General features: G+C 52.9%; 1 protein-coding gene across 1 annotated transcript; it reads right to left on the minus strand.

The window, feature by feature from the left end:
• Nucleotides 1-5,608: 5,608 nt before the first annotated feature.
• Nucleotides 5,609-16,868, minus strand: Mxd4 (MAX dimerization protein 4). Its single transcript, XM_059275706.1, has 6 exons — nucleotides 16,704-16,868; nucleotides 16,523-16,622; nucleotides 13,380-13,409; nucleotides 7,846-7,960; nucleotides 6,554-6,716; nucleotides 5,609-6,087 (listed from the first exon to the last, which is right to left on the minus strand). Exons 1-6 carry the CDS (start codon nucleotides 16,765-16,767, stop codon nucleotides 5,930-5,932), a joined length of 630 nt encoding a protein of 209 aa, XP_059131689.1. The 5' UTR covers nucleotides 16,768-16,868; the 3' UTR covers nucleotides 5,609-5,929.
• Between the last annotated feature and the right edge of the window lie 6,030 nt (nucleotides 16,869-22,898).

A 22,898-nucleotide genomic window follows, 5' to 3' on the forward strand; every position in this document is an offset into this window, starting at 1 on the left:
TGCCAGAAAGACAAAGGACCTCTATGCGCAGGATGAGGTCCCCCCAGAGCAGGAGGCACAACCTGGAACCCAGGAGACCTTCCAGGAAACCCACTCTTCTTAGTGACTCCTGGGGGGTTCCTGGGCCCTAACTCTCAATTTCGAGTTGCTGACCACAGCTATTTGTTTGCAAGGTGTTTGTGAGGCCATAAGAAGCCCTAAAAATATAAAGATTAGAACCGATCAGGCCCCTGAGTACAAAAGACAAACACAATGAGTTTAATTATTCAGATCTGGGAAGTTTTCCTGGAATTGGATTAGACATTTAAGAAGGCAAATATGTTAAACTTATTTCCAAGACAAGCTTGTTTTCTACTCAAAATCAGTTGTGGTTTTAATGGGGTCAAAAGGTAAAGGGAAGCCAGGAGCTAATCTTTCCTAAGCAAGCCTGTGAGAATGTAATGGACAAAGCAAGCCCAAATGCAGGACCGGGAGGGAAAGCCGTTGCTGTTTGCCTTTTCTACTTCTTGGCTGAAGTTCTACTCTGCGGTCATCAATATTTTAAAGGTGTTTTATGTTTTAGACAGTATCTTTTCAGTCCGTTTTAAAACTCTGTATACAGCTGTGATGTTAAAGGTTGTTGGCAGATGCAGTTTAATGGAAGTGAAGAGATCTACTCTCCAAACAACATGGAGATGAGACTGTTTTTAAGCCAGGGAGTGACAGCCTCAAACATGTGTTAGCTTGATTCTGCATTGTTTTTTTCAAGTCACAAAAGGTCTGAGAAAGCTGGCACTGGACAACTCAGGAATGGGTAAAGGCAAGGGAACCCCAGGAGCTGGCAGAACCCTGGGGGCTGTCAGCCAGTGAGATGTGGTCTGGCAGCTTCTTCCTATTGGTCTTGTTCTTCCAGAAGAAAGCTGACTTTCTTTAGACCATGGAGTTGGGGGAGGGGAGATTTGCTTCTCATTGTGTTTACATTCATGTGACAAATGGAAACTCAGTACCAAACTGAGGAGCATTTGGGTCTGCATCACTAGGAAGGGGTCACCATGGTGGTGGGTAGGGACAGGTCTTTGGAGCTGGAAGCTGATACCAAGGGGCCTGGCAGAGTTTAGGGCCCAGGGGAGCCTGGGCCCTTAGATAGGCTGAGAGCCTTGTGTCTGTTGAGGCAGACTGGGATGAGAGCCACTGCAGCTCCCTTCCCAGGCCAATGGCATAACTCTGGAAAAATCCAGAGCTCCTGTGCCCCAGCTGTCTGGCTAAAGATTGGAAAAAGGAGAAGTCATGCAATGTCCCACTAGCAATTAGTCCAGATGAGCCCAGCACCTGTTTATGCAGCCATAACCTCAGCATCAGTGTGATAGAGAGGAACAAAGACTCAGGGCCCACTTGCAGAGGAGGCTGGGCTTGAACTACCCGTGAGATCCCAAATGAGACGGCAAGGACAACGGGCTAGGCTGGGTTGAGGTGAAGGACAGGAGACAGCAGGCATTTGAGTTTAATTCTGGAGATGAAGAAGCGGAGGAGCAGCAGGGCCATCTTGGAGCTACTCTGGCAGCCAAGAAGGAAGCAGACAAGGGTTCAGATTCATGCAGGGGTCTCATGGGGGGGCAAACATGAAGAAATATAGAGATAGGGCTAGGGAGGTGTCTGGTGGGACTGGGGTAGGGGCAGAAAAGCTATGGAAGGAGTACCATCTCTGAGCCTTAAGTTTCCTGTGAGATGAACCCAGCATGACTATAGCAGGTGCTAATTATGCAAATTATTTAGCACAGACCATGGTGCCCACTGCCCCCAATATAAAGTAGTAGTGGGGTAGACTCAAAACCACATTATTTGGGATTTAAATGTCCATATTGCCATCAACACCCAAGTCGTACCAATTCTGGGGTCCCAATTGTGTTCACATCAGAAAACACCCTTTTCTCCGAGTGACCTTCAACTGCCTCAAAGGCTGTCCACCCCTTCTCCCCCTGCACCCAACAGAAGGCAGGGGAAGGCAGGGGTACACATATTCAAGAATCCAGAGCCCATTGTTGCCTGCTGGGAGAACTGATCCTCCCCAAGATTCATGGGTTCCACCCTAAAACTTCCTAGCAGATACCACTAGGCCATCTCCAATGGGCTCTATGGAAGGTTCACTGTGGTGACACCTTGTTCTCTGGAAGTCCTGATCCATCCCTCTATGGTATTCAGGGTGGCAAATCCTCAAACCTCGATGCACTCCTCTCTCTAGGAGGACAGCCAGGTCCCCAAAGACAAGGGCCAGGGTTCCTGCCAAAGGGCTGAAGCCTCCCTGTAGGCAGTGGAGTATCAGGGACACTGTCCTCTCCCCTCCTGTGTGTGTTCTAACAACCTCACAGCTGCTTCTGTCGGGGCAGTTCAGAAGCCTAAATCCCCATGCTAGCACCAAAGCACAGCTGCCAAACCTGCACCTCAGCACAGTAGGTATTGAGGGCAGAAGCTATGCCTGAGTCATTCTGAGGATGCTGGGATGGGACCAGGGAGAGCTCCTTGAAGGTGTAATCTGGAGACCTAGAAACTTCTCTGTAGAGGGCACCCGCCCAGCATAGCACCCTTAAGGATTGAGCCATCTTTGGGCCTACCAAAGGGTAACACTACAAGACCAGCGACAAGAACACCTGGTACGGAGTAGGATGTGTCGTCCTTCTACCATGTCTTCATGGACAGGCTGGTAGACCTATGGACCTGCCAGCTTCCCAGGAAATGGAGGTTGTAGACATGTGAAGGCTGATTCCCAAGGGCCAGGATGACCCATGCTCCAGTGAGTCGGGCCCTCTAGCTGAAGCTAGGAGCAAAGGAAGGAGAAAGAACTGGAAACCAGAAGATGAGGTATAAAAATCTGTATTTATATTACAATGACAGAATGACACAGCACAGCCCCATCTGTTAGACAGGTGGGATGGGGGTCCCATTCCACTCTGCAGCTCGGGTCTCATAACTCACCCACTGCACTGGCACCAGGCCCCTTGTGTAGCCCCAGACTCTGGCACGGAACCTGCCCTAGTGCCCTAGTTTAGAGGCCTGAGCTAACTTGCTTGCTGGCCTGGGGTCAAGACCCTCTGTGCAGACACAAGGGGTGGTAGGCTGACTGATCGACAGAGGCAAGGAAGGCTTGGGGCACACAGGAGGGTAGGGTTGTCCAGCCACAGTTTGGTGCACAACTCCGTCTGCCTAGGAAGGCAAGCTCAAGCACCTGCAGGATAGAACTGCAGAGGCAGGCCTAGGGCCTCTATAGAGACAAGCCTCTGTGTCCTCTCCTGCTAGACCAGCTGGGCCTGCAGCAGGATGGAGGGTCTGGTACATCTGGACCACCTCCCAGTAGGGGGACCCAAGCCTGAGCCTGGAGTTCCAGACTGTTATGGAGCACCACATGGCTCACATGGACAGATGCAGGTGGAGGACATAAGCAGCAGCTATTTTGGTCCAGATTTCTTTCTACAGACACACAATAGCCTTGGCTGAATCCTATGACCACTAGTAATGGCCATACTGTGCAAATGGTAGAGAGCAAAAGAAGGAATAATGGATATGTAACTCTTAGCACCAGCCCCCATGCCTATGGACCACCCCTCACATTTCTGCTAGTGGGAGGGGCAGCTGGCAAGCACCCCTGGGTGACTGAGGAGGCCAGCTCCCAGGCTACATGGGAACCATAGCCTGAAAAGGCAAAGGGCTGAGCTGCCACAAAATTCAGCCAAGGGAGCCACTCTGGTCACCAGGAGTGGACTCTGCTGGCAGGGATGGAAGCAGAATCTAAGGTGCTGGAGACGGAGCAAGGTGTTGATTCGGGGCACATCAGGAGTTCAGGGCACATCAGGAGCCCTGGAGTTCTGAAGCCCTGAAGAAAAGCCTTTAAACATAGCTCTGTCCTGTGCTAAGGGTAGGTGTGCTCAAAACAAATGCCCAGGAGACATGCTTAGGCAGACACTGAAGCCCTCCCTCAGTTGGGCTGAAAATATAGACAGAACCAGCTTACTAAGATGTTGGCTATCATATTCCATGGACTCCTACCCAGGCCTGATGTCCTCCTGTCATCTTGAGTACCCAAAGGTCAGGTTCTATGCCAGAGCTGTTTCCAGGAACTCCATTCTGCCTATTAGTAGGCCACCCACCCTAAGTTGCTCACTGGCATGACTAAAGATAAACAAGAATTTTTCCCCACAGTTTGGAAATTGTTTACAAATGCACCAGAGGAGGTGGCAGGTGCTGCTGTGGGCCAGCCCATGGCCACTACCAAAATATTGCTGTGTGGTGCCCCTAGAGAGGTCTTCTAGTACTGAAGGGCCAAAAGAAGCCTCCTAGCCAGGCCTGCACCACCTCCAGAAGAGCTGTATTTATCAGCTGCCTATGGCTGAAACTCCAGGCCCTTGCCCAAGGCCCAGAGAAAAGGCCCCAGGCCAGGAGGCCTGCTGTCCCCAAACTTTCAGGCACAGTCACGCTGCCAGTTACCAGGGAGGCACCACTGAAGGCCAGGTCATAGCCCTGCAGGATACAAAAATCAGCCATGGGAGCCACACAGGCATGCATATGTCCCTCCCAGGAGGCTGCAGCTGCTGGGAGGTGCCACCTGTGGGAAAGCAGTGAAGGGGGCACCTGCCAGCAGGCCTGGTGCATCCCATAAGCCACAGGGACATGCTGGTGGCAGTGGATGGGGTGAGACGGGACACAAGGCACACTATGACGATGTGACAGAGGATGGGTCCCTGAGACGCTGGGTCGCTCCCACCCCTCAGCAAACAAGGACACAACAATGGCTAGGAAAATAGAGTACAAAAATCTCATACAGGAAGTAGAGGCGGCACACACTCATGTCCCTTGGCGAGTCTTCAGAGCTTTTTTCTCTTTTTAAAAATGTTTCTGTTTTGTGTTTTGGGTAAAGCCTCTGCCAGCTGAGGCTGTCCTGGGCAGGGCTTGTGAGGCCCCTTCTGGGAGCTCCCTGTCGAACTTTTTTTTTCTTTCTTTCTTTTTTTTTTTTTTTTTCTTTTCTTAAGAAAGGGAGATGAGAAAGCTTGGAGGACCCAGTGGTTTCAGCTTGCCACTCAGCTTATTCCAGTCCCCTGCCAGGAATAAAAGCCCTGTCTATTTCCTGTGCAGACTAGACAGAGCCATCTGGGCTGGCAGAGGTGAGCAGGGGCCCGAGTGAGAGTCAGGCACAGGCTAGGGGCCATCATTTCCAAGTGACCTCAGGCCAGCTATCTCAGGACATACATTCTCTGATGTCCATGTGTCTGTGTGTATGTCATTGTGGGTGTGAGCCTAGGCATGTGTGTCTACATCTGATGGTCCAAATAGAGCAGAAGCCACCCAAGTTGGTATGAGGTAGCCCAGCCGGACCCCAGGAGCATCCCCCTGGCTCCTGACACCACGGTAAAGGATTCCCACCCGCCTGCTCCAGATGCTCACCCAAGTCCTGCCTTTCACAGATCTCTCTGTCCACACCTCAGGAGCCTGTGTGGACCAAAAGGTAGATGAATGGATGGACAGCTGCACCCGCCTGCCTGCCTTCCTTCCTTCTCAGTCCACTCCTCTCTCCTAGGATCCAATGCTGGGGTTCAAGCTCCCCATGGTGGTCATTAAGGCCCCTACACGGATCCTGCCGAGATTTGCAGCATGACATTTAATACTTCTGGAATGATTAGGAATCTGAGAACAGATCATGGGTGACTATGCTGGGCTCCAGATGTGAGAGCCTGACCCTACTTCCCAGCATGGGATCTTGCCCTGCAGAGAAGGGGCAGGCAGTTGGAGTCCTGACCAAAGGGTGGGCAGGCAGAGGCAGGCAGACCAGGCAGCAGCTGTAGATTCGAGAATAGCACAGCAGTAGGCTCATGACGAGGCTGGCTTCAGTTAAGGGAGGACTGGAAGGCTGAGACGCTTGGCTAGGTGGGCAGGCAGGTGGGTCAAGAAGCAAAGGACATGGAGCCTATGAAAGGCCAGGGCAGCCAGGCCGTCTGCAAGGGTGCCCATAGCTGCTGTCGCTGCAGCCACTGCTCTGTAGGCTGTAGTGGTCATCGGCATCACTGCTGCTGCCAACACTGTCCAGCTCCCCAGGGCCAAACTCCATGCCCTCTATATCCACCTCTGAGAGAATAGAGAGAGGAAGGGTCAGGGTGGCCCCTTCCAAACAAGCCAGACTGGGGCTCCCTTCCAAGTTAGAGCTCATGTTTCCCTTTTATGGAAGTGGAGGCTGGGGTTGGGGGAGATAAGGGAGGTCCTCTGGGCCCTGAGGTGGAAGATGCTAGGATGGCTCTAGTCAAAGTCTTGGGTTATGAACCCAGACTCTGCATCATGCTGACCAGTGGTGAATCATCTGCTTTCACAGAGCCAGATGATGGCCTCTGTGCCTCCTTGCCGTCTTCCCATCCCTTCTTTGTGTAAGGCTGGGAATTACCGTAGTATAGCTAGCAGGTAGTTCAGGTGGTGTGGGCACCTTGTCACCACTAACATCATTCTCTCCCTAGGTACTTCCTTGTCCCCCTGGAGCTTTGGGGATTCCTATACCCAGAGGCCAGGGTTGGGCCGCCCCAGCTCCTACCTGGGCACTCACCTTGCTCCGAGTCGTCCGTGGACACAGCAGAACCTGTGCTGTCAGTGCGCACACGCTCTACACTCTGCACTGAGAGTTGCTCTAGGCGTCGCTTGAGGAAGCGATGCTCCCGCTGCAGCTGCTCCTTGATGCTCAGTGCCCTGCGGTCCTGTTCCTCCAGTTTCTAGGGACAGAGGGTGGTCTGTGAGCCCACAGTCAAAAGGGAATAACCTCTCTTGGGAATAAGCACAGAAGCTTTATAGGCAGGATCCTTACCCATAACATGACCTGCTAGACAGAGCCACAGGATGCCCAGCCAAATGTGTCCCTCCTCACCCCAGCAAGGTGACCACTTACTCAGCTTGGTCTTTCACTCTTAGCCTGTTAACTAGCTGTAGAATGCCCAGTGCTGCTGGCCAGCCCCAGGAAGCTGAGGCACATGTGGACCTCGAGCCCTGGGACAGTGTCATCCATACTTTGGCAGGCACCTCCCTCAAGCCCTACTCATGAGAGCTCCACCTACCCCTGGATTGGGCTTCCACTGCAGCATCTGAGAATGGAGCAGCAGTGGGGAAATGGTAAGGGAGACACCTGCAAGCAGGTCTGGTGTACCCTGTAAGGCATAGACCTTCCTACATTCTCAAACCTTCCTGTGGGGGGGCCCTCCTGAGACACTGCTGTCCTATTAAAACCCCAGGGCCTTGGATGTAACTTTCAAAGCTACTACCACCTGGTCATGACTCCACACTTGTGAGGAAGAGCAGCCCTTTCAAAGGTAAAAACCTATCCTGGCTGACCCAAATATCCTAAGAACACTACATAAGCAACTCTCAGTCTGAAGGCTTTGGGGGACTGCCTCAGGTAAATCTCCCTTAGCATAGCCCCACACCAACTCCCAAGAACAGTCTCCACCACTCCTCCCCCTTCCCTTTAAATGTTGCCTACTCCCAGTCCGACTGTCTATGAAGGCATATAATGATCCCTTGCCCCTCTCTTAACTCCACCTCTTCTTCCAGCTGCTGCCCCTGCACAGCCCAGTGTTATAGAGAACTATCTGTACCAGCCTGGGGCCTGGCCTATCCACCCAACTATACTGTCTCCCTGCCAGTCACCACTCAACAACCCAACACAAGGCATGTAACCTCCACACTACCTATCAGCTCCTTTTGGGTCTCCCCATAAACTCCTGACATGTACCTGCTAAGTGGCTCCACAACCCACTTCCAGGTCCTCTGAATCAATGGCTGCCCAAGAGTAGGGATGGCTTGGGGGACATCAGGGTGTCTGGAGAATAGTGGACACAGCATGCTTACCTTGATGTGCATCTTGGCACGCTTCAGGAGGCTCAGAGTGGTGTGTCGTGTGCTGTCAGGGCCCAGGGGTACCAGCTGCTTGAGCTGTTCCAGGTAGAGCCTGAGTTTAGCTCGTCTGAAAGAGCCAGAGACAGACTATCAAGCTAGGCAGCAAATCCCACAGAACTATGGCAGATGTGGCTGGTGGAAGTTGGGAAGTGGCCAGCCAAGCCCCTCCATAGGCCCCAGTATCACTGTAGGCCTGCCTCTTGACCTGGAAGTTGCCCCAGACTCTGCCTCAGGGCTGGAGTATCTAGATCCCTCTCCAGGAATTCCCTCCTGGCCTGGGTAACACATCCCCTCAGGAGCAGCCTGTTACAGGTACCTCTGTGGACATGGTGTCCACATGGTTTCCACAGGGCCTAAGGACCTAGGGAACAAATATCTGTGTTACCCATTCTGCCCTGTACAATGTGCTCCAGTGACTCTTGTCCTCATAGAAACATGAGTTGATAAGATCATCAGAGTCTGCTGAGTTTGTGGTCTCACTGGAAACTGCATCATTCCAGACTTTTGTTCCTGTTTCCATTTGTGTGGATCATTTTTTCACAAAACGAACCATATTCACAGTACTTGTTCATATGCTGTAATGCTCTTCTGCCTGGTGTGTAGCTACAACTAAGTTCATCTCCAGAGGCTATCTCTGACATTACCATGAGAACAGGGACTGCTTCTACATCTGCACATTCCACCTGACCAGTATCTGCAGGAAACCAGTGTTGTCTAAGTGATGCCCAATTATGGAGCTAGCCAGGCCCTATAGGAAGCCAAGGTGGTTTCCAAGTCAGTAAGGCTTGCTTTGGACACATTCTTAAGTGTAACTGTCAGGTCAAGGACAGAATTTTCTTTTTTTTTTTTTTTGAGGATTGTGAAAACCTGCTGCCCAACTGGTCTGTCATGGCCAGTGCCCACACATACTTTTTTTTTTTTTTTTTTTCAATTTGCTTCTGTTTTCGAGAGAGAGAGAAAGAAGGTGTGAGTTGGATGGTGGGGAGGTAGGGAAGATCTAGAAGAAGTGGGAGGTGAAACCATGATTAGAATATATTGTATGAAAAAAATCTATTTTCAATTAAAAAAAAAAGAGAGTGGCACCATGCTGAAAGTCTACTTTTCATATCTGTTCTAGTCACAGAGCCCAAACATCCCTACAGACTCCCTCAGTCCTAAGGAGACTTGGAAGGACAGAATGCAGGAACAGCCACTTCTTGGACAGAGGAGGGGGCCCTTGGGTACAGGAAGAGACCATAGAGAGATGTTAACAGTCACACACAGGGTTCGGGCGGGGAGGGGGAGGTGCCACCCATGGCCATTATGCCTTTCAAATTGCACCCATTGCTGAGAAAGCACTTTCTCACCTAGCATCTTGGCCCAGAGGTCTTTTTGGTGAACTAGAGTTAGACTTTTGGAAGAACTTCTTAGACACAGGACTGAGGTTGGGCTTAGCCAGAAGGCAGGGTGTGAGTGGGAGTGTGTAAGCCCCTGACTCTGCCTCAAGGCTAGAGGATCTTCAATCCTGCCATATATACAGGCTTCTGGCTCCATATTACTGCATGCATGGTTACCCGCCCAGAGTCCAGATCTCAGCTTCATTCCAGCACAGTGAGTATCCAGCCCTAGGAACTGAAGGGACTAGAGAACAGAGCTGGGCTAGGGAGCAGAGATGGAGCCTTACTGAGATAGATTCCGCTGTCCTGAAGCCACCACTGAGATTTGACAGGTGGAGCGGCCAGGGACCCTTCTCACCAGGTGGACTTGTTACACAGCAAATAGCAATTCATAAACCCATCATTTAATCATGTCAGCAGCAATGGCTTTTTGGTAATTGATGGAAAGTGCAAACTGACAAGAAACAAAGTATTCCCAAGTTCCCTGTCCCAGAGATGACCACACTGTCATTTTTGGTGTATCTATCTTTCCAGTTCATGAGTGTTAAGTGAGAACATTAGGATACAGAACCACATATGTGACAAGTGACCCACTTTTGTTTAAAAAAATAAAAAAAAAAAAAGCAGACGCACACAAGAGACTCAACAGAAGACAATGAAGCACAGGAAGCGTGCATCTCCAGGGATGCGGCTGGCAACGTTTATTTCTTTAGCTGAGTGCTCTTCTGAATTTTCCAGGTTTTCTATGCTTTAAAAACCCCACAGTTACTTTTACAATCAGAGAAAGACATGTTTATACAAGAAAGAAACACAGCTGAAAGACAAATAACAGTAGGAATGCATTTGCAATACATATAAAAGACAAAATGGTTAGTATTAGTGATATTTTGAGCTCATACAACACATCAAAAATAAAGAATACTGCCTTCGTGTAACAATGAGCAAAGGACACAAACAGGCAAGTTGCAGAAAATGAAGGGCAACTCTAACATGAACACAGACTCCATCCCATGAGTAATCAGGAAATGAACTCAAACAAGAAGAGGCTCATTTTCTCCTTTACACCAACTGGAATGTAAAGAGGTGGCTGGAACTCACTTGGACAGTACATGTCACACAGTTCCTGTGGGAGAAGCGCCATTGATTTTGGCCCAGACCACTGACCAGTATTTCTACTTCTAGAAATTTGGGAGCTATAAAACAATCCCTGGGCATCTGAAAACTCAGCTCAACAATGCTCAGGTCAGAGAGAACCTGGAAGGATGGCTGTGGGCTTCTACAGGCTCTGAAGTCAGAGAGGCTAGGGCACATGGACACAGGTCTGCAGCACTTACATGGTATTGGATGAAGGATCCATGTAGGGATAATGGGTAACAAGGGCCTTTTATCATTTCAGGGGCCTCCAGGTGACCAGGATAAGGTCTTTGGGTATAGGGAGTACATGAATAATACTTTAGAAAAAAAGTACTGCTTCAAGAGATGAAAAGTCACCTGACCATACACAAGCACTGTAAAAGTAATATGTCTACCCAAACCCAGAGAGTGCATACCCAGAGCTAAGCCTATGGTTGGTGAGGGGATGTGGGGAAGGTCTCCCACCCCTATTCTGAGCGCCACAGAGTCTAGGATGCTCTGAAATCTCGCTTAATCCTCTCTAAAGCCACTATAGCACACCAGACTCAATGCTAACACTAATGGCTGTCCCTAGGCATCCCAAACTTGTCAAACCCCTGTGCTTCTAAAGGAATCAGATCTGCCCCTAGAATCCCTGCATTAGTATCAGCAACAGCCCAATTCTCCTCACTGCCCAGCCCCTTGACAATGCCACACCTAAGCTTCTCACTGAAAACCCCTACTCCTCAAAGGAAGGCCCAAAAGCTGGCGGCAGGGGCTTGGCTCTTATGCCAGGGTCCCCCAGCACATGTGTGTCAGAGTCTTGGCTGGATGGCAGAGATAAGTTCCAGGCCAGGTTACTGGAAAAAAAGGGCAATGAGGAATTCCACTACAATCAGTGGTGCGAGACAAGGGGACCCCTACTCTTTTCTATTTATCACCATCTTCTAGCAGTTGCTAACAAAACATGTTCCCGTGTGGTTCCACATGGCTACATCAGGCACTTGTGGGCAGCTATGAAGGAGCATGCCAAGTCTCAACAACCATCTCTGGGCCTGGATTAGGGTTAGGGGCCCAGCTGAGGGTTTAGACCTGATCTCTGAATGTATTGGGCCACTCAAGGAGTGCTAAGGGCCAGGAAGAACATCTAGAGCTCTCACCAATACCAGCTAAGACCAAAGACTAGAGCTAAGCCTAGGAGGGTTGCCAGGTCCTGAGGTCAGCAGCAAGTGCTAGACTTGGCAACTCTATCTGAGCTACTGACCTACAGGGGCAGTAGGCCTATGATTGGCTGGGTACTATTCAAAGCCCCAAAAGGGGAAGTCCCACAGGCCTACCTGAGTCTCTCTGAGGGACACTCCACTGAAGGCAGTGTCCAGGGTATGCCTCTTATGGCCTGCTGGGCAGCTAGCCAGGTCTTTCCTTCCTTCCTCAGGACAACACACAAGCCCTTCCTTCAGCCAGCGGCCAGGAACACCTGGCATCGATCTCAGGCCAGCTACAGCCAGCCATGACTGATGTCCCTACCAGGGCCCAAGCCCTAAGCCTGTGGGCTGCTCAGGGCTATCTATGGTCTGATTAGCTAGGTAGAAAGACTCTGCCCTAAGCTGGGTGGCAGAGAGCCCAGGATGCCCAACCACTCTTACTCCATCTTAAATTAAGGGCTTCCATGAGACCCAGTCTAACTATAGGCTTGAGGAAGATGGCAGAGACCAAGGGCAAGGTCACTGGATGTCTGCAGAGGTCAGAGGCCAACCCTTATCCTTCCTAGAGGTTGCCATACCCTTACTATCCATGCTTTCCTCAATGGCATTCCCCATCCATCCTCACTACCAGCTGTCCTCCCAAACATTGCTTCCGGGAAGCCCTTACTATATAGGTCAGGCCACTGTGCCTGGGTCTGGACAAGGCTGGCTGGTCTCTTCTGACCTAGGAGCAACCCCAAGCCAGCCTCACACTGGCTTCCATCCCTGTGGCCTGGCCCCTTGGGAACCCCCCAACCACACACAGCCAGTGCAGGAAGTGCATCTCCTCAGGGAACATGGTGTTCTGTCCCTGCCCAGCCACCCGCCCCAACCAGAGTCCTGAATCCCGGGAGAGCGGAAGTTGGCGCTGCACTGGGCGCAGACATGGGGGAGGGGGGGAGGGAAAGAACTGGCTGGGCTCCAGATCTTCCCAGTGCACCCAGGAGGGCTCATCTAGGATGCAGAGTTACACACCCCACCCCCCAAACACCAAGAAGGCAAGACAGAACTGGTCCATTCTATAGATAGGAGCAGAGGTCAGGATAGAGCTATTGCCTAGTGTGTCTCAGGGGCTTTCCCTGGTCCTTGCTAGGGGGCTACTGTTTATGGGGCTGCCTGGCCTAAAACACCTCTGCTTCCACTTAGGCTGATGCTGGCAGCCACGAGTATCTCCTTCATCTCCCACCTCCCAGGGCTCAGGCACACCTTGTCATCACTGGCAGAGGGAAGATACAAATGACAAGATGAAGCAGCCTCATGGCCACCAGCCATAACAGGAGCTGACTAGAGCCTGGGCCTGCTGCCCTCTTGATGCAGAGCATCACAGCTCCTTAGAAAGCAGGCCCCAAAGGCACAGAGGTAAGGGGGAGAGGGCTGAATCCTCTACAAAGGCCACTGTACTGAGAGCTGAAACAAAGTTTCCAAAGGGTCTTTGGCACAGCCAATCAGACCCATGTCTCCCAGGGAGCAAACTCAGAGTGCTGGCCCTGCAAGGATCTGTGCTCCGAGGCCTTGGTACCCACCAGTTCTGACCCCAGGCTAAACACCAACAGTAGGTCCTGGGCCCAGCCCTTGCCTACCAATCTAAAATGCCTGAGAACAGACCCTAGACCCTGTAGAGCTGATCTTTCCAGAGCCTAAAGCATAGCCTGGCAACCCAGACAGGTCAGGTCTGCAAAAGCACCCCCCCAGCGTAGGGTTTGGGGGGGCAGTCACATCCAGTAGCTCACATGGGAATGGGGGTGCCACTTACCTGTGCTTTTCTAGTTCGTTGTGTGAAGACCTGTTTAGAGAGATAGAAAGACAGGGCTCACTCCGAGGCCCAACAACCAGAGCATAAATAACAGTGGCTCTTTGTAGAGAGCCAGGAGTCCTCATACAGTGGCTAGGAGGATCTAGGTCCAGGATATCTCTGGATGCTGATAGCTAGGGCAGGTGTACAGCTGCCTACCAAAGGCTAGGGTAACCACACACTGAATTGTGAGGATTGGGGCTGGCTACCTTCCTTCCCTGCTCCCTTTCCCTCAGGCCAACCGTGTGCAATATAAGCCATGCAGAGAACCAGTGGCAGTCTGGGCATGTAACATGAAGGCCAGGCCCTCAGGAGACAAGATGACCCTGTCCTCCCACAACCACTCTGTCATACAGATAGGAACACCCAGGACAAAGCTGTTACAGCCAAGTCAGTTCACGGACGCTTTCTGGGCCTGTAGGTATACAGCAGGACATAGAAGACAGCCATTCCTACTTCTCTCAGGAGCTGCATTATGCCAGAACTTGTCACCCTGAGTCCAAGTTTACCTTCCCTGGGAACGGTGACCCATGGACTGCTTGAGCCCTGCTGGCCAAGCCCACTCAGATCAGAGCAAATTTCTGAACACCACAGGTGCCACTCTGGCTTTCAAGTGACTCTAGAATCTAAGGGAATGCCACAAAGCAACAAGGGATTCCAGGTCCCCGGGCTGCCGCACAAATGAGCGGAAAGCTCAGGACACACCCAGACCAAGTCCCTCCCTGGGCTTCTGCTGGCCACTGCCCACCTGTTCCTTCTGCTGCTGCTGCTCCAGAACTTGGATCTGGTATCTTTTACCAAAAAGCATGCATACTCGGCCTGCCCCATCACCTACTGAAGCCATCAGGGTACTAGGTCACCCATCTTCCCTCAAGCCCTGCTGATTTCTGGGCTCCCTTGTGTAGTTTCCAGGGTCTTTAAAGACCTTCTAGTCACCTGGGCTGGGCCAGAGCCTCAGAATCCCTCCATGAGCCAACCAGAGCCAAGAAGGCAGCACAGAAGCTCCTCGCTGGCCTTGGGCCTTCAGCCCAAACTGCAGCCCGACTGGGTCTGTAGGTTTGCTAGTTTGTGTAGGGAGGCTGGGGTCAGCAGGGGTCTTCAGTGTTGAGAAGGCCCCGACCTCCTGCACCAAAGGATGGCCCTTGTCTTGTTCCCAACCCTGGACTGGAGGGCCACTCTTCAGCAGTATAGGGGATGGCCTTTCTTGGAACTCTTCCTGCATCCAGGGATCCTGTAGGGGAGCTTGTCACACAGGTTCTAGAAGCACCTGTGCCTGAGGAGAGGTCATGGTTGTGTCAGGTGCTGTCTGGGCGCCACCTTGATCTGACCCCTCTGCTCACCTCGAAGAATGGGACTCTGAAAGGCTAGCTCCAGGCCCCTCCCACGGAGCCACTGCCATTAGAGACCTCTCCAGAGCCCACGTCAGTCACAGGGTTGCTGTCCCCTGCCCCCCTTGCACCCTGGCCTGCTGTACACGAGCCTGTCCTTCCATTTTCCAGGACACAGACGCCTTACAGGTTCAGAACTGCCCTTCCACATCTGGGATCCCAGCTTCTCAACTGAGCTGGCTGAGGGCAGCCTTCTGAGCAGCGACTGGGGAGGGAAGGGCTATGCCTGCCACCCCGAAGGCCTTAGGTCTTGAGAGAGTTCATTCTGTCCCAGGAAGCTTTTGGGGAGGTGTGCCCAAGTCAGAGAGGCCCTCTGCATCCCCTGCCCCTTGCACCCAGGTCTCCATCCCAGCAGAAGGTAGAAGGTAGGACCTCATCCAGGAACAGGAGCCAGAGGTGGTTAAGTGGCCCTAGGCAAGTAACTGAATCTGTCTATGCCCTGGTTTCCTCAGTTGTAAACTCGAGTTCAAAACAAGGCTTCTCAGTAAATTTTTTATTTATGTGCATTGGTGTTTTGTCTGCATGTGGGTCTGTATGAAGGTGTCAGGTACCCTGGAACTGGAGTTACAGAGAGTTGTAAGCTGCCATGTGGGTGCTAGAAATTGAACCCAGATCCTCTGCTGAGCCATCTCTCCAACCCTCAAAATAAGGCTTCTTTTACAAGGCTAGGTCAGATTGCTTACTTGTGTATATGGAAGAAGCATTCGAGTACCTCAGCTACCATCCCTGTCACCTGTGGTTGCTCCATGCCACAGGAACCTGAACTCCCAACCTGAGGTTTAGGGCAGACAGAAGCAGGGGCCAGGCCATCTCGCTGTGGAAGCAGTAAGGCCTCCAACACACTTATGTCCTTCTGCAAACTGCCCAAAGCAGGGGCTGGGGCTCAGGCAGTTGGAAATTCAACCAGGCCTTGGACACCACAGAAATGGGTCCTTGTGCCAGCCTCTCTGTTTCCCAAGAACAGGCAGGCCACAGGAATGAGCCGCACCCTCTGCCAGGGGGCCCTGAAGCCCCCAGCCTGCCAGGGAAGCTCCCAGACTGACCCCACAGGAGTGGCTGGGACAAGGGTGGCCCCTGGACACTGTCAGGTGTGTCATGGTCCCCACTGCAGCCGGGAAGGTGGAACCCTTAGGAGTCCTAGCCATGCCTAAACCCCAACTTCAGGGCTACCTCCAAGCACGTACAAGGCCAAGGCACAGAGAGTAGTTGGGCCTTGGGACTCTTGGCAGAAATAGCTCCCTGTAGCTTTTCGCCACAAGGCCAGGCCTGCACTTGTAGTTGGGAGTTTCCCTGTCAGTTGGCTGCGCAGGACCGATGGGTACCCAAGGAGGGGTCTCTGTCCAGGTTCCTGAGGGTAAGGTGATGGGCCTAACAGCAAGGCCAGCTTCAAGAAGTGCAAGGGAGGGAGGAGTCCCCAATTCGTCCCTAGGGAGGGAGCAGCGGCCAGCACCAACTGACAACTCCTCTCCAGTCTGGAAAAGTCCAGAACGACTCTGGACGAACGCGGGCGCTGTACGCGTGGCACTGTTTACGGCGGCGGGAGGCGCGGCCGCGGGAAGATGGCGACGCGCGGGCGGGGCCGGCACCTCTTCCAGGCCGGCCGCCCGGGTGCGCGCAGGACTGCGCTGGGGACACGGAGAGGACGGGGACACTCGGGCGGGGCCGGCCCGAGCTGGCTGGGCACAGCGCGCGGGGGTGGGGGGATGGGGGCGGTACCTGTTGTTTGGGGCCTTGCGCACCAGGCCGGCCGTCTTTGTTTTCTTCCTGGCGAAGTCACCGTCGAAGGGCAGCACAGAGGCGTAGCCGTGCTCGGCCTCTGCGGGACAGACGGTGCGATCAGCGGCCCCCTGCGCCCGCCCGCCGCCCGCCCACCCTGGCACAAAGGGGCGCGGGCTACCTCGGTCCCTACGCTCCAGGTACTCGGCCGCCTCCAACAGCAGCAGCAGGGAATTCAGCTCCATCCTGCCGCCCGCGCACGGGACGGCGGCGGCAGCTGCCCGGCGCGCTCCTGCCGGCTCCGCTCGCCGCACGCCCCGCGCCTGGCGGCACACCAGCCCGACTCGCGGACTCCAGCGCTGGACCGCCACCCTCCGCCTCAGGCCCTCAAATTGACACATAAGGCGAGCGGCGGTCGTCACATCCAATAGGCGTGGGCTCTCTGGCCTGGGGGGCGGATCCTAGGCCAGCCTTGGCCAATGGTGACTGGCCGAACGCCTCGGGCAGGGCTGAGAATGTTGACAGATGCGAAGCTTGGCTGGGATAGGCTGGCCCCAGTAGTAACAATTTAGAAGCCCAAGCTTAGCAACAGCACGTGGTGGCCCGGCCCCAGTGTTCGCTGACTGGCGGCCGTCGTGCATGTTAAGTAGGCATTGCACACCGATTGGGCCAGATCGGCCTATGTAAATTGGGACCGCGGACCAATGGCCGGCGACGGGGCGTGGGGCCAATGAGGGCGCCGGGGCAGGACGCGTTGCCGAGAGGAAGCGCAGCGCGGTGGGACCGCTGCCCGGCCTACGCTGGGGCCAGGAGGACGTGGACCGTGTCTCGGGAGACACCCGGCAGGATGCGCTGCGGACACGCGCCCCGGTGCTTTGTCGTGCCATGCACGTCGTGCGCAACGACCTGTTGCTCGGGGTCAGCAGTACCACAGTCTCGGTGGAAGACCCGGTTTGGGGGCCTGACTGGGGCCAGAGCTGGGATCTTGCTAAAGGACTGCAAACGACACCTGTCCCCACATGAATAGTGGCGTCAGGGAAGGCTAAAACTTGGGACAGAGACGCAGACAGTTGGAACCTAAAAGCTTCTCAGAAAATGTCAGATCCAGAGTAGGCAGAAACACTTAGTTTCCTAGTGTCCATCAGGAGTGAAAGAAAGATCACCAGGTCTAAAGAAGGGGCCCCAAGATCTGCTGCCACGAGCAAGAGAGATCCCGGAGTGCAGTCTGTTTGTGGTGCTTGGTCTGAGGGTAGGGCTATTCCAATAATCAGGTTCTGGTGACCGACAAGAGGGCGAGCTCTTCAGCAAGCTCTTGGCTGTGTGGCCGCTCTAAGTCCTAAGCAGATGGACCAGCAAGCTGGAGAGTTCTGTGGCATAAGGTGGCTGGCTGGACAGCAGCCTCTAAAATAGAAGGAGGCTACTGTCGCCAACAGCAAAAATTACTAATGCTACACTTTATTGTAGGACCAAAGCGGATGCATGATACACACTTCCTTGTGGATCTCCGTATGCCCAATATGCAGATAAGGAAACTTGCAGAGTCCCCTTGAAGTAGGAAAATGGAGAGCAGTGCTCCTACACGGGTTCCTCAGGACTGTTAACAATCCAGGAATGTGGAAACCAGAGCCGCTTCGCTCCCAGCCTGGGTGTGAGCCACAGATGTCTGACCTGTGGGGCAGGATTAAGATCAACAGGTGCGCAGAGGGAGCCCTGCAAGACCCAGTGAGGAACCTCATGCTGCCGTAAACAGTCCTGCGTAGACACTGAAAGAACCCCTTGGTGTTGGCTGAGGTGCCTCTTGGACCAGCCCCACAGTCACCCCGAGGCCAGGTAGCTAGAACCAGTTAGGCTGTAGGGCTGCCTAGAGTTGTGAATGAGAAGGATGTCCATCTTTCTGGAGCACTGAGAGCCATGCTGAGCTTTGGGGGTCCTGAGATTAACACTGTGGGGGGGCAGCATTTTGATGGGGGCACCCTTGCTTCGGCAGGCTGGAGAATTGCCTCAAAGTGCTAAGGCAAGACCTCCCTAGCCTGCTGCCTCCTGCTACTGGGACAGGATGTTCCAGTGTGCTGAAGTGGAGCACAAGGGTAACCACGGCCTCCCAGCCTGGGAAAAATTTTAATCTCAACCGAGGACACCAGCTCCTACCAGCTGCACCCAGGACAAAGCACTTTCCGGTGCCAGAAGGGCTCACCCTCTGCCAGATCATGCAAAAGCTGGGAGAAGTGGACAGTGGTGACCTGGTGAATGAAGGTTGGCTGTAGTGGAGTCCTAGGGGCAGGACAGCAGTCCTGCTGCTCAGGGAGGCTGCAGAATGAGCTGGATCCCTAGGGGAGTCTGGAAGCCGCTGCTTGGAACAGGAACCAGCTTGCAAGTGCAAAGGGCAAGCTGGTCCCACGGAGACCAGTGGGGTCTACACCCATAGCCTTCACTGTGTGAGGTGGGGCAGAGGCACCAGTAGTGCCTGTGTGCTTCTGTGCCCCAAAGTTCCCAGGATTTGGGAAAAGGAGGCAGCAGCCTGGCTGACCAAGACCCTGTACCTCATCACAGGTCACTTACTGTGACCTGCCAGGCTCACCTAGAGAAGGCCAGTGGGCAGTAAGAAGGCAGACACCTCCACTCCTGGTAGTGTATTGCTGCCAAGTCCTCAGCCCTGTCTTCCCTCACAAACTGGAGGGTAACCCAGCATGACCTAGGAGAAAGGACATGGGGCCTCCCCCAGTTTGGGGTGGATGATCAGGGGTTGCAAGTCTTCACTCTGCCTGACCTTTCCCCCTAGTGGCCTCCCCCACTTCAGTTTCTCTGACTAGGAATAAGGCTAACACCCACTTCTGGGGTATCTGGAGGGTTGACCAAAGAGTTTTTGATCCAGTATGGGAAAGAGCTGCTTGATCCCCTCCCCCAACACACACACACACACACACACACACACACACACACACACACACACGGGGGGGGGGGAGAGCACTGAGAAACCTCTAGAAGAATGCTTTTAGGTCTTTCCCCCCCTTACCCTGCCCTGGCTTCTTTCTCTGGGATCAGGTCACCAGCTTATGGTACACAGCACCCTTATACCTCCCTGCCCAGGTATGGCAATATTGCCCAGACTTCTTAGAAGCACCAGGGAGTGTCCCACACAGCCAGAGTAGAAAAGTTGCTGAGGTCTACTCCATCTCCACGTCTTATTACCTCACCCTGCCCTCTCTCCCACCTTTGGCCTCTTCAGTCCTTGGAGCAGACGCCTGGCAGCCACTGGGCCCAGCCCCAGCATCCTGTTTTGTTTGCCCACATGTCAGAATCCTGCAGCCTGCACCTGCCTCTCCTCAGACCCTTAGTGGGAAGCTTGGAGGAGAGGTCTGGATCTGTAGGATGGTGGGCCTCGCAGGCCCTGGAGAGCAACGATGGAGGAGAGCTCAGTCCTCTAGAATCTGCTGCTACCTGCACCGAGAGGCTAGTGGTGTACCCACAGCAGGGAAGAGTGAATGGAAGTTCTGCTTGAGTCCATTCCTGAGAGCCATTCTGGATTCTAGTATGGCCATGAGAATTTGACTGCCTGAGCCTCAGTTTCCCTAACTATAAAATAAGAATGACAACCTCTGGCTTTCGGAGTGCTTGGTGACACATTGAAGAATGCATGAAAAACCCTAGGCAGCAGCAGGCTGAGCACAAAGCCATGCCCAGGAAACAGCAGGAATATGTGCAGTAAGTACTGCAAACCCCTGGCCACGCCCATGGGGTAATGGAGCCCATAGGGGCAGGCTTACCCAGTCACAACCGGTCAGAACCTGGGGTGGAGCTTAGGCTGCCAGGCTGGCCAGTCACAAGTACCAGGCCTGGTCTCTGAGCACTTGGAGGCCTTCCAGAAAGTTTGACATGCAAGAAAACACTGTTCAAGAATACAAAAGGAAGACAGGAAAATCAAAGTGCATCAAGATGTAATTAATGGTCTATGTAAACTAATATAATGTCAATATTATTTTTTAAATTTAAAATATAACAGTTCATTGTATTTGTGAATGATTTGTGCAGTACTTTTTCTTCATTTCAAGCTTTTCCCTGCTATACTAATGGGCCATGCATAAGTTAACAATTTATATATTAAATGAATTTTGTAGCCTTAAAGGTCCAAATCTTTCCAATGCTTTCACAGAGGAGAAATAAAAAGACGTCCATGAATGAGGGATGTGGGTGAATGCACTCACTCACTGCCATGGGGTCTCCACAAAAGGGAGAACTAGAATCACTGGCAGCTGAACAACCTGGGCTTTGGCTAAGAGGCACAGGGAGGGCCCATCCTGGCCCTGTCTCTGCTCCTGGACTCAAATGACTGAGGGGTCCTCCTTCTTGAAGGTCATACATGAACTAGAGGGGCTCTGCTGTGCTCTATGTGTACTGGGGGTGGGAGTCAGCACTGCTCTCAAACAAGGCTTCCTTGTGAGCCTAGGAGGAAGCATGGACTTCTATGCTTTGGGGCTAGAGAGAGCACAAGTGGGGTCCCTATTACCTCCTCCAGCTCCCTCTGCGAGTGCTGTCAGCACCGGGCTCACAGAGGCCACAGGACCCCTCAATCCAGCATGCTGTTAGCCCCACCCCACTCTTATCTGTGAAAGGCACCCAGCACTTCCAGGACATGTCTACCCTCCTCTCTGTCATTGCTGTGCCAGCTAGAGACTCCTCCAGCCCCTCTACCCATCTGCAGGATCTTGAAAACCGGGGCATAGCCACTGGGTCTGTCTGTGCTGGGATTCTGTCTGGACTTGGGGTGCTAGTCACAGTGGGGTGACCCCTGCATGGAAGCACACCCCCCACCCAAAAGCCAAGTATTGCTAAAGAGACATGGAGTGCCCCCTGGTGGCAATTAAAGGCTACAGCCAGAATTCTGGCTGGGTCAAGGACACTGAAGGGAGAGGGGAACCGGGCTTCAAACCCATGCTTCGCTTGGCTGCAAGAGCTATCATTACCACAAGGACACCAAAAGTCCTTCAGAGTCCCATGCCATGCCATACACCCCAGGGTCACTATATGTCTGGCTTATGGCTACCTTTTCTCCACTCAGGCCAGGACTCAGCTGAGTATGCAGTGGAGACACCATGCTGCCTCCCAGCCAGGGCGATCCTGGGGTCCTCAGTGGGAGGCAGATAGGGACTGAGGACAAGTTAGCTGTACAAATGAGACACAGACAAGAGGGATAAGCATCAGGGGGCCTCTGAAATCTCATGTGTGCAGGTGGGTCCCCAGAACCACTTCTGTGGGCACTGAGTAGACCCTATGGAGATGACAAATTGGGACTCTTATAGTGACTTAAATGAGACTGTCCCCTACAGGCTCAGATATTTGAACACTTGGTCCCCAGATGGTGACATTGTTTAGGAAGGTTTGGGAGGTGTGGCCTTGCTGTACAAAGTATGTTCCTGGGGTGGGCTTTGGGTGGTTATAGTCTTGATTCATGTCCAGTTCTCTCTGTCTGCTTCCTGCAGTGGTAAAGGATGTAAGCTCCTAGAATTCTGTTTCTGACACCATGTCTGCCACTTGCTGCCATGCTTCCGTATCATGATGGACTTTTATTCCTCTGGAATCCTTAAGCTCAAATAAACTACCTTCTGTAAGGTGCCTTGGTCATGATGTTTTATCACAGCAACAGAAAAGTAGCTAATGCATCAGACATAGAGCTAGAAGTAGCCTTCTCTGCCCTCTACCAATGCCACCTCCCAAGATCAGGCATAGGAATCTCTGCTCCTGACCCTTCAGCTTGCTAGCTTGTCCCAGGTAGAGCTCTAGGCAGTCTAGTCCCTGAGCACCTGAGGGCCCCTGCAAGTCACTGCAGTCTGGGGTAGAGGTGTTGGGAGAATGCTGAGGGTCCCTTCCCAGGACCATGCATAGCCAGAGAATAATGAGAACCATGCTGCCAGCTGCCAAGCATGGCTAGGTGGTCATGAGCTGGCACAACTCCCAAATTCCAAGGATGGCTCCCAGCACAACTAGCTTGGACCTGTCTTCAAATTCTTCACTTCACTGGACACTTCTGCAGCAACCTCTTGATGGGGTCTCCTTGAAGCACACAGCTCAGCTCAGCTGCTGTCTGATCCTAACGAGCTTTGGTTTCCTTGTCCATGAGAGGGGATCCCGCTCTCTTGAAGGACTGCCATGGGGATTGTCATGGACATATAAAATTCTGCAACACCAAAATTGGTAATAGTGGGGAAACTAAGGTTCAGGAAGGATGACATGAAGGAGGCCCTGAGCATCTCTAAGAAGGTTCCGTGTCTCCACTCCCCCAGGAGTTCCCAAACACAAACTCCAACCATGGATAAGGCTTCTAGAGCCTTCTTGAAGTGTCTTACTCCTGGCTCTGCTCTTGGTGTGGAGATAGTTCCAC

The sequence above is a fragment of the Peromyscus eremicus genome, chromosome 10 (genome assembly GCF_949786415.1).
Source record: "Peromyscus eremicus chromosome 10, PerEre_H2_v1, whole genome shotgun sequence".
NCBI classification, from domain to species: domain Eukaryota; kingdom Metazoa; phylum Chordata; class Mammalia; order Rodentia; family Cricetidae; genus Peromyscus; species Peromyscus eremicus.